The sequence below is a fragment of the Lontra canadensis genome, unplaced genomic scaffold, assembly GCF_010015895.1.
Source record: "Lontra canadensis isolate GAN:19392208 unplaced genomic scaffold, GSC_riverotter_1.0 scaffold66, whole genome shotgun sequence".
Classification (NCBI taxonomy): domain Eukaryota; kingdom Metazoa; phylum Chordata; class Mammalia; order Carnivora; family Mustelidae; genus Lontra; species Lontra canadensis.
The window spans coordinates 5,526,415-5,539,983 of record NW_022631060.1 but is presented as its reverse complement, the minus strand read 5'-3'; the positions used below and the strand labels follow the sequence as shown (position 1 = coordinate 5,539,983).

General features: G+C 53.8%; 1 protein-coding gene across 2 annotated transcripts; it reads right to left on the bottom strand.

Annotated features, from left to right (window-relative positions):
• Positions 1 to 1,062: 1,062 nt before the first annotated feature.
• On the bottom strand, positions 1,063 to 9,370 carry TSGA10IP (testis specific 10 interacting protein). 2 transcript variants are annotated; one of them, XM_032879508.1, is made up of 8 exons: positions 9,197 to 9,370; positions 8,316 to 8,449; positions 7,496 to 8,217; positions 7,188 to 7,335; positions 5,091 to 5,261; positions 2,233 to 2,332; positions 1,898 to 2,022; positions 1,063 to 1,207 (listed from the first exon to the last, which is right to left on the bottom strand). In XM_032879508.1, the coding sequence occupies exons 1-8, from the start codon at positions 9,323 to 9,325 to the stop codon at positions 1,084 to 1,086; spliced, it is 1,653 nt and encodes a 550-aa protein (XP_032735399.1). In that variant the 5' UTR covers positions 9,326 to 9,370; the 3' UTR covers positions 1,063 to 1,083. The 2 variants fall into 2 exon arrangements, with proteins under 2 accessions (XP_032735399.1, XP_032735401.1); XM_032879510.1 differs by lacking the exon at positions 5,091 to 5,261.
• Positions 9,371 to 13,569: the final 4,199 nt, after the last annotated feature.

Below are 13,569 nucleotides of genomic sequence, written 5' to 3'. Positions count from 1 at the left end.
ATGGGAAAGCCGGGATGGGGCCCAACTGCGCAGTTGCGGCCGTCTTGGTCTGGGCGGCGGTCTTTAAGCGGGTAGCATGACTGCGCATGCGTCCCTGGGGGTGTGGACGCCGTCTCAGAGCTGCAGGTCACTCAATTATAAGCCTTTAAAGCCAGCAACCTGGAAGCTGGAAGCACTTCCTGGCGGCGGGATGCTCCGTACTCATGGTTTTGCCGTAGACGGCACCTGCCGCTCTCGTAGGCGTCCTCCTAGTGGTCTCCCCCGGGTCGTGGCTCCATCGGGTGTGCGGCGACACTTATGTTTTGAGACCCTCCCCCCAGACTGCCGCTCTGCAGGCCAGCCTCCGAGCCCCTACAACCAGTACTGTCAGCAAATGCTGCCCTCCCTCCTTTATTGGATTTTTTTTTGGGGGGGGGGCTATTTATTTGAGAGAGTGCACAAGCCGGAGGGGCAGGGAGAGGGAGAGAAGCCCGGAGCTGGACCCTGACATCATGACCGGAGCCAAAACCAAGAGTGGGAGTTTTAACTGACTGCCACACCCAGGCACCCCCCGCCCTGCATTAGGTTTTTTAATCTGTACTCTGCATGTCCTGAAACTGAGTAGAAAATTCAGCATATCTGTGTATGTGAGCTGCCTACCTCCCTGGGGGGGGGGGTCCAACTTGAAGTTACTTGAAAGTTAAAATCCCAATTCACATAATCCCTCCTCATACCCCCACCCCACAGTTGCTAGGTCTGGAGGCCCCTGTGCAACCCATCTGTTACAGTGTGAGGTATGCACCCCTTTAAAGGTCCAAACTCCACCACCCACCCGCCCCAGTTCTCAAAGACAGAGGCCATTAGGTCCTGTGTTCACTCTCCAATTCCTAGGACCCAGCCTATATGTGGGAAAAGGGGGTAGAGGAGTTGTGGCTGTTGCTGTGTGAGATGACCCCTCAGGAGCAGCTCCGGAACCTCGCTCCTGGGTGATGGGACAAGCTAAGCCCGCTGCCCACCTGCTACCTCCCCCTCCCAACATGCAGCCTCTCCCAGCAGCACCAGAAATTACACGTGGTATTTTCCATAAAGCATTTAATTGTTTTCTTAGGGGCTGGACTCTTGGTTTGGGCCTGGAGTGGAGTGCCTGTCAGGCTGGCTTCCAGTGTGCTCTGTCTTTGGGGGACTCTCAGAAGAGTGCTCCATTCTCGCCCCCGTTGACCTTTGGCTCCTTAAAGACGGAGACACAGATAGAGACCATGAGCTCTAGCTCCCCACGCCCATGCCCAAGGACACTAGGCTTTGGGAGAGGAAAGGCCATTATTGCCCATGTGGGCTCAAATTTGCCTGCTATGCTGTGTGGACTCTGAGCAAGTGATTTCCCCTCCTCAAGCCTCAGTGTCCTTACGAATGAGCCTCAAAATCACTGCTGTGCACCAGGTTGTCCTAAAGCATAAGGGACACTATTTGCGGGGTGATTAGTGTGCCACTCATAACTGAGCCTTGGTGTGTGGTCACTCCGCTGGCCACTCTGTGGCTTACTTGCTCCTGTGTCTTCCAGGAAGCCCCTGCCCCTCGGGTCCTTAGTTTTTTTGTTGGGATCTGGAGAACATACCCTGATCCTGCCTTCCTGGGGGGACATGAAGGACAGGGCCTGGGGAAGGACTTGCTGGCTGCTAGAGCTAGGCAGAGTCCTTCAGGCCGAGTGGGGCAGACCAGGCCAGGACTGAGGCTTACATTTAAGGCGGATCAGTGTGGTTGCCCACGAGCTTTCTCAGCATTTTCCTGGGTGTCCAGCCCAGGCTGGAGGTAGGTAGGGAGACAGCTCGGGGAGACCCTATAGGGCCCAGGGTACTGGCAGTGGCATCCCTTCCCCTTGTAGTGGGCACAGCTGGCTCTTTGGCTAGCTAGGTGGCCTCACCTGGGTTTCCTGGAGGTGCCCTCTGTGTCCCCCTTTCTTGCCTCAGCCAGCAGCTGCTCCTCATCCAGTCCCAGTGCTGACAGCACCTGGGAGAAGCGCCGGGTGACCGTGAGCCGGGCGTTGACCTGAGTGGAGAGAAGGGTTCCTGCTCTGCACCAAGGCTGCTGAGGACAAACGGTGCTGGGATACTGAGAGGGTCTCGGGGTCTCTAGATGGACAGTGGCCCAGGGCCCCGTCAGAGAGGAGCCACTCTCATCTTACAACCCTACCCGCTCATCCCACGAAAAGCGCCGTTCCCAGGAAGGGAGCATGCTTGTCCGGGTGCTAGCCCTCACCTGCATGGCCTGCTGGAACAGGTAGGGCCGGGCCTGCACTCTGTGCTGGATGCCTCGAAGCTCTGCCTGATACTGAGCACAGCGCTGTCGCTCCTGCCGCCTGCGGGGAGGGAGACGGGCCTCTGGGCAGCTAACCATGAGCACAAGCCATCCCACCCTTAAGTGCATCCATCCTCACTGAGGATACCTCATCCTCCCCACCCTTACCTTGCAAAGCGATTTCACTCCCCTCCTTGCCCTGGATTCCTCCTGAGGTCAGTGGGGTGGAAATTATATGCTCCATTTTACCCATGATGAGCCCGAGGCCCAGCAGGGTTGAGGGACTTGGCCAAGGTCACACAGCTGGGAAGTGAGAGACTGAGCCCAAGTCCACAGGCCGTCCAGCCAGGGCTCATCCAGGCTCCCAGCCACCCCCAAGGGAGAGGGGCCAACACTGTCTTCGAAGCAAATGGGCATCTGCTTGCACAGCCCCTCCTCTCCCTGCGTTGACACCCTGAACTCTCTCACACTGCTCCTGTGAGCGAGAAACGGGGGCCGGGGACCGTGGGCCTTGGCTCAGGGCAAGACCCCGCTCTGGGCTCTGGGGTCAGTTTTTTCTGCACTGTGGCAGGGTTTAGACAAGTTTGTCACCATTCTCTGTGGTTCTTTTAAGCACACAGCTTAGAAAATGGGGTGGAGGAACAACAGAATTATGTTGCAAAGGAAAGAACACTTCCTGAGAAGATCAGGGTTCCCCAGGGGAGGCACACATCCATTTACAAAAACCTGGTTTGTGTGCTTGTCTGCCACACGTCTGTTCATCAAGCCTGGTATCAGGGCAGCAAGAGGGACCTTCTGGCCACACTCCACACGGGGCCAGGAATCCTGTGAAGCACGGGAGAGAGGTCTTGGGGTGTGGTGGCAGCACCCACACACAGAGAGGGAAGGGAGAAGCAGGCAAGGCTCCAAGACCTCAAGCAAACGTGCAGGGGCCCCGTGGAAAAACACTGCCTTACTGGGCCAGGACCCTTGGCTCTGTGCCAGGGAAGGAACCCTCCTCCACTTCAAAAAATAGATGAACTTGAAAACCCATGGCCAGGAACAGAAGTTATTGCAAAACGGAGTCTTCAGCGTTCAAGAAGTAATCTCAGCGGTTACAAAAGGCGGGGGTGGGGAGCGAGCTGGCATTCAGCCTCCATCTTGCCTATGATGTCATGCATATTTTTCCTTCTTGATTCTTGATGCTGTTTGTTAGCATTGAGAGGAAGTCCATGTCTTGGAGCCCCAAGCAGAAAGGAAGCCTGTGACTGGATTTCAGCCCTGTCCAACATCTGGGAGGAAAAGGAAGGCACATAGCCTCCCTACCACAGGGCAACCTCTCTTGAGCCTGCCCCTGCCGGGCAGGGCAGAGGCTTTGCAGCTCAGAGAGAGCAAAAGTCACAGGATGTAAGGGCTGAGAGCCCCGTGGAAAACATCTGCGCTCAAATAGAAAATAAAAAAGGTGTGTGTGAAACACTCCGCCTACTGACATCTGTCTCTTGGAGTTCTGAACCTTAGGCTTCCTGCCTTATTGAAAAAATAAACACACAAACCATGAACTTGAGGTCTGGCAAGGATTCCTTTAAAACACTCCTGACTTCTTAAGAGCCCTGGTTTTCTCATCTTCAAAGTTGGAGACGATAAGACTGAGCCTCAAAGAGGAGGTGATCAGAACCCTGTTGAGTCCTTGGTGGCCCGGCTGCAGGGCAGGGACCCTCTGGTCTCTTCGCAGTGCTCCACTCAACCTTGACCTAGCCCTTCTCCCAGGATGAAAAGCGATGAGAAGTGGAAAGGGCTACCCTGCTGCCAGCTGCCTCCAGTAGGTACTTAATGTCTGTGGCACTGGCGATCGTATTTGTGTTATCTGTCTCACTAGGTGGGGCTTTTGGACGAAGACGCTGGCACACTTTCTCTACAGTCCGGCCATTCGAGCACTTGGAGACAGGGTAGAGGGTGGCTAAGTGGCTGTCCAAGTTGGAATCCTAGTTTTGCAGCTCATTTGTGAACTTTGGTAAATTATTTGAGCTTTCTGAGCTCCATTTCCTCCTCTGTCGAATTATGGGACTGATGGTAATGCCCACTTTGTGGGCCTGTTTTATGAGTCTAAAAAAGGTTTGCTTTTAAATACACATTTACCTGATTCTTTTTTTTAATTTATTTTTATTTTTTATAAACATATAATATATTTTTATCCCCAGGGGTACAGGTCTGTGAATCGCCAGGTTTACACACTTCACAGCACTCACCATAGCACATACCCTCCCCAATGTCCATAACCCCACCCCCCCTCCCAATACCCCTCCCCCCAGCAACCCTCAGTTTGTTTTGTGAGATTAAGAGTCACTTATGGTTTGCCTGGTTCTTTTTAATGGTCAATATATAGGAGGAGAATAAGAGAGGACCCCACCTGATGGCAAATTACGCCTATTGCCAAGAGTGAGATCAGAGGCACTGTTCCTGTGCTCTGTGAATGATTTCAGTAATATCTGCATTTTTTTTAGTAATATCTGCATTTTGATAATAAGCTTTTGAAATCGGAAGAACAGGATTTGAACACATGGCAACACCTATAAGGCATTTTAACCGTGAGCTTCTGACAGCTGCAGGATTGGTACTGTTCATGGGATGAGTGACCTTGTCTCTGCCCCTTGTCCTCCCCTGCTTCAGTGTCTTCATCAGTGGCCCCGCCCACCTGCCAGGGCTGGAGGATGGTTGTGGGGACTCAGCCCCAAGGAAAGTGAGAGCTAGGTCTCTCCTTCGTCCTTCCTCCCGCATCTGATATCTTGCAGTGGCCTCACTGCCCTCTCCCCATCAGGCCCTCCCAAGCCCCGGCTTCCTACCTCAGCTCCTCCAGCTTGCGCTGGGTGGCCCCCGGCCCCCGGCTCCCTCTGGGCGCATAGGCCGCCAGGCAGCGAGCCACCTGCTGCTGGACCTGCTGCTCCCGGGCCCTCCGCAGCTCGGCCTGCTGCCGCTCCTCCTGCTGCTGCCGCTCCCAGGCCTGCAGCAGGCTTCTTGGGTAGGGAGAGGGAAAGAAGAGGGTGGGAGAAATCTGGGGGAGCAGTGGTCTCGTGGAGGCCAGGGGCAGGGAGAGGAGTATGGGGGCCTGAGGGAGGGATGGCAGGCCTGGGGGTTGGAGTTTGTCGTGGAAGTCTGACATGATGAGAGCTGCATCGGGGGCTCAACCCTCAGGCCCACCTCAAGGCCTTTCCTTACTCTTCTGGAAGCCTCCTCCCACTCCAGCCAGCTGTGTGCCCCAAACTGAACATCCTCAGCCCCGTGGGGCTTGGTGCCCCTGTGTCCTCACCCATACGGCTGACTTCTCCTGGCAAAGCAACTCTCCTGAGGACGGGGCCAGATCTTGTTCTTTCCTCTGACCCCCCATCTCTGGTAGGAGCTAGGTTCATGAGTTTTGGTTTGAGGGACAGACAGACAGATGAATGGGTGGGAAACAGAAACAAAGTCGTGATGGGTCAGTGGATGGATGAATGGTTGAGTAGACACGTGGCTCCACCTGGAACATTCTGCCCCTAGCTCTGGTGTCCGGTTCTTGTCTATGAGGTCCTTGCTCAGATGTCAGAGAGAGACTCCCTGACCACCCTTTCTACCTCCCAGATATTTTCCATTTCTAGCTATACATTTTGTTCATTTCTTTATTAATTACCCTTCATTGCACATAAGGTGTATGTGAGAGCAGGGTTCCTTGCCCTGCTCTTTGCCACCAGTGTCTCCCCAGCCCCTAGGGCAGTGCTTCACATAAAGAGAAATTCAGTGTTGGTGAATTCACGCGTGATCCAATCACAGTTGGACAAATTGGAGGGTAGATGCACTCATTCACTTGGCACGTATTTCTTGAGCACCAACTAGGTGCCATGTCCCATGTAGGGTGCCAGGGAGGCTATAACTGATAAGATCTGACACCTGTCCTCTCAGAGAGCTCTAAACCTGTACACAAGGAGAGACAGACACCCTGGCACCCCAGTGCAAGGCTGTGTGGCAAGAGCTGTGGCAGAGGCAAGAACAGGGGAGAGCTTCCTGGAGGGCGCCTGACTTGGAAGTTGAAAGATGCATTGAGTTAGCTGGGTGAATGAGGGAGAGGGGCAGTCCTGAGAGAGGAGGGAGGGAGAGCTGACTGGCTGATGTTGGAGACAGGAGCCTCCTTACCGAGAACTCTGGGCTTTGTTCTGAGTGCACTGGGAAGCATGGGAAGCAAGCAGGGGTGACAGAGTAAGAACTGAGGGGTGCTATAGAATGCAGCAATGGATTCTCACCTGCCACTTCTAGCCAGTCACCAAGACCTGCTGAGCCAGCCTCCAGATATCTCGTACATGGATCCCCTCTCCATTCATGTGGCCCGTTGGTTCAGGCCCTTATCATCCCTCACCTAGACAACATAACAGTGCCCCTTCCCAGGCTTCCCCCTCTGCTTTCATTGTCTTTTGTCCAAGCCCCAAGTACAGCCGTTGTCTAACTCTGCTGCCCTCATGGCTGTCTTGCCCATCTGTCTCTTTTCCCAGCAGACTTTGACTTTCTTAGGGCTGAGACCAAGTCTTTTTGTCTTTACCTCCTAAGCACCCATGAGTAGATATTCAACATATGTTGCATTAATCACTTAGTGAATAGGCTAATGGATGGATAGAAGATGGGAAATGGATGAAAAGTGGTTTATGTCAATAGACACCTGGCCAAGCAGACAGATGTGGATGATGGATGGATGGATGATGGATGGATGGATGGATGGATGGATGGATGGATGGATGGATAGGTGGATGGTTGAATGGATGAGTGGGTAGATGCATGGACATATCCACAGAAGATTGGATCACTAGAAGATTGGAGAATGGATAAATGAAGGAGTGAATGATTCAGTGTCTCTGGAGAACTGGCTTCTCCACTACTCCCAGCCCTTTCTTCCCATCCTCCTTTTTCTTCCACCTTACCTTGTGGCCTCCTGTCGTTTGTGGAAGGTACGGTTAGGAAAGTTGGCACACAGGAAAGTCTCCTCATCTTCCAAGGCATAGGTCTTCCCACTCCGATTGGAGGCCTGGACAGCAGTCCGCAGAGCCTTCCAGGGCTGCTTTTCAGGGCCTATCCACAGTGGGACAAGTCAGAGAGTGGCCTCCCTCCCAAGCTACCGGGCAATCCCACCCAGAAGCTGGAGCACAGCACAACCCTCTCTTCCCAACTCAACCTCTCTTCCCAACTGTGTGGTTCCCTTGGGACCCAGGCATTGAGAGCCCATACTCACCACAGTCCAAGTCTTGCTGTAACTGCCTCTGCAGCTTCTCCAGGTCCCACGGCCCCTCCAGGTCCTTGGCCCTTGACTTCCTCCTCTGTGATCCTCTGAGGTTGAAGCTCAAACTGTTCCCCTTGCCCTGCAGGTCACCGTCACTGGAGGCCTCCTTGCAAACGTTGGGCCCCTTTCTCTGAGAACCAGCCCTCCTTCTGTAGGGGGCCCTGTGCTCCCCCTCCTCGGCCTCCTCTGTCACCTCTGCAAACTGCTCCTCTTCTAAGATCGACCCCCTCCTGAGGAAGTAGGGCAGTTCCCCAAGGCTCAAGCCCCTCTCTGCCTCCTCAGCACCCAGGGCTTCCAGCTCAGTGCCTTCCTCAGACTCGGATCCTGACCCTGACCTCTTCCCAGATGGCTGGAGGTCCCACTCACTGAGCCCCTCCAGTTCTTGGCTCTTCCCTTTGCCAGGAGAGTTGGGGCTGCCACCGCGGGCCCTGAGCTGCTGGCTCCTCTCCAGGTCTGGCACTTCTGTCTTCCCGCAGAAGCCTTGGGCCTCTGGGAGGGTGGCCGTGGACTTGCACCTGGTCTTATACTTGAGAAGTGCTTGGGGCAAGGATGTCACTTGGTAGCCAGGGACCGAGGAGGAGCTAGGCTGATGCAGAGCCCGGCTGTCAGTGGTGCAGATCTCCCAGGCCCATTGGAAGGGGAAGGAGGGTTTCCGAGGAGAAGAAGGGATGAGACTGAGGAAGGAGAGGACAGGGAGCAGAGGTCAAGGTCAAGGCGCTGGCCCCCCATGGGGGACCCAGCATCCCACCCAGCCTGTCGCGCAGCTGCTTACTCCTCAGCCTCAGCAGAGCCATGCCCTTTCTCGTTCCGGGGCTGTGGCCTCCGGTCCTTCTTTGTCGTCTGCCCTGCGCTCCGAGACCTTGGCTGCTGGCCCAGAATCACACCATCGCCACTCCCAGTCCTCCCCTAGGTGAAGACAGGAGAGAAGGCCCAGCTCCGAGCAGCCTCCTGGATGGCTTCGCACCTTCCCCAGGGGACCCTCCTCACCTGTGCCCCCTGGCTGGCCCGCCGGGCTCTTGTTACCCCTAAAACTGACTGACCATTACGACTTCCAGTATGCAAAGATGCTACTTACTGAGTACCTGTTGGGTGCGTGGCATTTTCATGGATCACCTCGCTTAACTTCCCCAAGGACCCTCTGTTCCACTGTTATCCCTGTGAGATCTCATCTCATCCCAGATGAGAACACTGAAGCTCAGAGAGGTGACATCACTTGACCAAGGTCACCTGGCCAGTAAGTGGAGTCAGGATCGGAATACGTTGAGTCTGTCCCCAGAGCCCAGATTTGTCACCATCGTACAATGCTGCCTCTGGGTCTGGGACGGCTCCTCCGAATGCCCCGTGGGGACATGTCCCCATGAGACTGTCTAAGTCCAGGCGGCAGAAACTCATTATCTTTCCTGAAACCCTCCTCCTCCTGCAGGGATCCCCACGTCGCTCCACTGGGAGCCTGGGAGCCTGGGAGTCACCCCTGGGTGTCTTCCTCGTCTTCACCCTGAACCCTTGAGGCGTCCCTATGGTCCCTTCCTGCCTTGGGCCTGGCTGTCTCTCACCCGGACTCAGCTCCAGTCTCCCTCAGCCCTGGCCTCCATGCCCCCAGGCAGCCAACCTGCCTCCAGGCAGTTGGAAGTGACCCCATGGGGCCTCCCTCACCTGCTCAGCCTGGGGGGTGTCTGACAGAAACTTGAGCAGCCCTACGGTTGTCCCTGGAGCCTGGAGCCGCGCGTCCTGCCCTGGTCTCGCCGAAGTGGTCCTGCTCAGCTGCTGGCGGGTGTTTCGCATATTGGTGTCCTGCCCCGTCCCCCACCCGCACCTGCCAGCCTTGGAACTGCCCGCCCCACCATCTCTATGGCAACCAGTTCTCGGCCTGTCTCAAGGGCGCTGGCAAAAAGCAGGCCAGGGAGGGCCAGCCAGGGTAGATGAGGCCAAAAATGTACGTGGGGCCAATTCCTTCTGGGGTGGGGGAAAGTTCAGCAGGAGGCTAAGGAGTAGTCTAGGCTGGGAGTCCGAGGCTTGGGACCAAGCTTGGCCTCTACGGCACTTTTCACGCACCTGGTGTGAGTCCCCTGTCCTCACTCGGACTGTGTTTCCCCACCTCTCTGTGCAAGCGACCTCTAGACTTGACCATCTGGAAGGGTCCTCACACCCTAAGAAGGTGGCCAGGTGGTGCCTAGGTGGGCCCTCTCCCTCCACCTACCTCCTGGGCTGCCACCCACCCCAGCCCTGATGGAGGCCTTACAGTAGCCAAACCGAACTCTCGCTTGGCCTCCGAGGTTCTGACTGGGCAAAAAAGGCCCGGAAGTTGAACACCACGCCCAGGGGGAAGCAGCAGGCAACCAGTGCCCAGAGAAAGGCCCTGGAGGGTGTCAGAACTTTTTTTAAAAATTTTTTTGAAGATTGTATTTATTTATTTGAGAGAGAGAGCAAGGGAGAGTGAGCATGAGCAGGGGAGAGGTAGAGGGAGAAGGAGAAGCAGACTTGCCAACGAGGAGCCCAACATGGGGTTCAATCCCAGGACCCCAGTCTCACAACCTGAGCCGAAGGCAGACGCTTCACTGACTGAGCCACCCAGGCGCCCCAAGGGAGTCAGAGCATTTAAATCTTATCCCAAACTTCTAAGCATCACCAAAAGGCCTTGACATGATAAATCCCCACGGGACGCCTAGGGCTGACCCGTGTGACCAGCAGCTTAGTGATGTAGGGCCAAGCTGAGGCCCTAGAGACGGAGCAGCAGGGCTGGAGGCCTGGCGTGGCCGCTCACCAGCTCTGTGACCTTGGCAAGTCACCTCTCCCTGCTGCAAACCTGGCAATCACAGGTCCATGCCATAGGGTTGTTGCAAGGATTAAATGAAATCATCAAGGCAGTGCACTGAGCAAATATTTGTAATGATTATTGTAATGATTACTTCTAACAATAATGGACCATTACTGGGAGGCAGCAGCCCACAGTGGTTAAGAAAACAGAGGAGGCACTGGTGTTCAGATCCCAGCCCAACTTGTGCCTCTGTGTCCTCTAGGACAGTGTGGGGCTGGGTATAATGGCGCCTACCTCCTGGGGTCACGTTCACAGATACATCTATAGACAGATGCACGTACATAGATACATTCATTCATAGATGCAGATCCACAGAGAACATTCCCACAGCTCGTCTTAACTGCTATGAAGAGCTGTTGCTTCTTAGGCAATGGTGCAGCCCCAGTGAGACCAGTAAAGGAAGCAGATCCCACCAGATGCCCTACCTACAGGCATGTTCTTCCCCGAGCTTTGTTTCTGTGAACTCTCCTCTGCTCTTAGACCCCAGCCCAGCTGACTTCCCAGATGAATTCTGGGCCACTCCTTCCCAGGCAGGGAGCAAGTATGGGACTGTAAGGTCGGTATTTTCATGAGATGTGTGCAGACCTCTTCCCTTCTCTAGACACTCTCACTTGTCAAGGGAGCTCCTTCGGTCTGACACAAGCCATCCTTCACCTTGCATCCGCCCCCAAGTTTATACATGTCAGCCCTGACTTGTCTCACAAGGTCCAGACGCCTGTCCACCAGCCGTTTGACCTGCCACTTGGATGATGAGTGAGCATCTTGGCTTGGCATGTTGAAAGTAAGGCTTTCCCCATCTCGGCCAACGTCATATTCATCTTTCCTGTCACTCAGACCAAAGCCCCAGCAGCATCCTGGATTCGTCTCTCACTCCACACGCCATGTGCTAGCAAACCCTGCTGGTACCGCCTTCAGAATTCAAGCAGAATCCAACCACTTCCCCCCACCGCCTCCAGGAACACATTCCCCCAGACCCCCACTGGCTCTCATCTGGATCACTACAATGGTCCCTTCACTTGGCTTCTCCTCTTACCCAATTCTATTCTTTACTCAGCAGCTGGAATGATCCTGTTAACACCAAAGCCTGTCACGCCTTTGTTCAAAACTTTCAAATGGATCCGGTCTCTGATAGAGTAAAAGCCGAAGTCCCATGGCCGCCTAGGTCCTGCTTGATTGTCTGCCCCACTGTCTCCATCACTCGCTCTGGTCCAACCACACTGCTCCTTGAGCATACCAGCTGGTGCCACCTCAGGGCCTTTGCGCTTGCTGTTGCTGCTTCCTGAAATGCTCTCTCTCCAGAATCCCTGTGGCTCACTCTCCCACTTCCTTCAGGTTTCTGCTAATATGTTCCCTGCCAAAGACTGCCTAAGTGGCACTCTGCCCTTACTCTCCTTCACTTCAAATATATTCATATATTGCCTTCATATATATTCACTTATTGGCTGCCCAAGGATGGTTCCAGCAGTTGGCCCCCTCTGTCCTCGGCCACCTTCCACACTCTTCAGAATCACTTCTGTCAGAGCAAATGTGCTATCATTTTTCTCTTGACCTCACTTCTCCTTCCCCAGCACTGCCCCCATTTCTCCATTCCCCTTTGCAGCAAAACCTCCTGACAGGGTTGACCCGAGCCCTCTCCATCTTAGCCAAGTGGTTATCTATCCTCCCAGTTCTCGAGCCAAACCCTGGCTCTTCTCCATCCTATCCGGCACTTAATCCTCCTCCAAGTGGATTCAGGATTGGAAGACTTGCCCCCATCTGAGCTCACACCACTCTCAACCCTTATCCAAACTTACCATTTTACTATTTTTAAGTGTACCATTCGGTGGTATGATTATATTTACGAAATGTTGCCCAACCCTCACCACTATCAATCTCTGGAACACTTTTTATGAAAAGAATGAAACTCAGGGTCGCCTGGGTGGCTCAGATAGTTAAGCGTCTGCTTCCAGCTCAGGTCATGATCTCCAGGGTTCTGGGATCGAGCCCCACATCTCCCAGCTCAGCGGGGAGAGCCTGCTTCTCCCTCTCCCTCTGTCTCTCCCCCTGCTTGTACTGTATCTCTCTCTCTCTCTCTCTCTCTCTCTCAAATGAATAAACAAAATCTTTAAAATAAAATGAGGGGCACCTGGGTGGCTCAGTGAGTTAAAGCCTCTGCCTTCGGCTCAGGTCATGGTCTCAGGGTCCTGGGATCAAGCCCTGCATTGGGCTGTCTGCTCAGCAGGAAGCCTACTTCCTCCTCTCTCTCTCTCTCTGCCTGCCTCTCTGCCTACTTGTAATCTCTGTCTGTCAAATAAATAAATAAATAAATAAATAAATAAATAAATCTTTAAAAAGAAAAAGAAACTCTATACCCATTAAATAATAACTCCCCATCTCCCCGGTCCCTGGCAGCCACCATTCTATTTTCTGTCTCTCTATCTTTGGCTATTCTAGGGACCTCCTATAAGTGGGATCATAGAACATTTGTCCTTTTCAAACTGGCTTCTTCCACTTAGTATAAAATCCTCAGGATTCACCCATGTTGTAGCATATGTCAGAATTTCCTTTTTAAGGCCGAATAATATTCCACGAAAGTATTTTTAAAAAAGATTTTATTTATTTATTTGACAGAGAGAGAGAGAGTGAGAGAGGGAACACAAGCAGGGGGAGTGGGAGAGGGAGAAGCAGGCTGATGTGGGGCTCGAAGTTCTGGGCTCGATCTCAGGACCCTGGGACCATGACCTGAGCCAAAGGCAGATGCGTAACGACTGAGCCACCAGGCACCCCATCCACGAGTGTATTTACCACTCATGGGTTTACCCATTCACCTGCTGATGGGCGTTTGGGTTGCTTCCAGCTTTCGGCTGCTGTGAACAGTGCTCCCGTGACAAGGATGTAGAGACATCTCTCCGGGTGCCTGCTCCCCATTCTCCCGGGGAGGGACTCAGACGTGGAAATGCTGGGTTAGACGGAAATTCTATGTTTAATTTTTTGAGGGATCATCATACTGTTTTCCATAGTTGATCCTGCCGTTTCCTGCATTCCCACCAGCAGTGCCCAAGGGGACCAATTTTTCTATATCCTTGCCAACACTTGGTACATTCTTTTTGTGTCGGTGTTTTTGTTTGGGGTTTTTTTTGGTGGATTTTTTTTGTTTGTTTTCTTGTTTTTTGTTGATAGAAGCCTCCGTGTCAATGCGACCTGTGGTGGTCTTGAAAACTCAAGCCCCAAG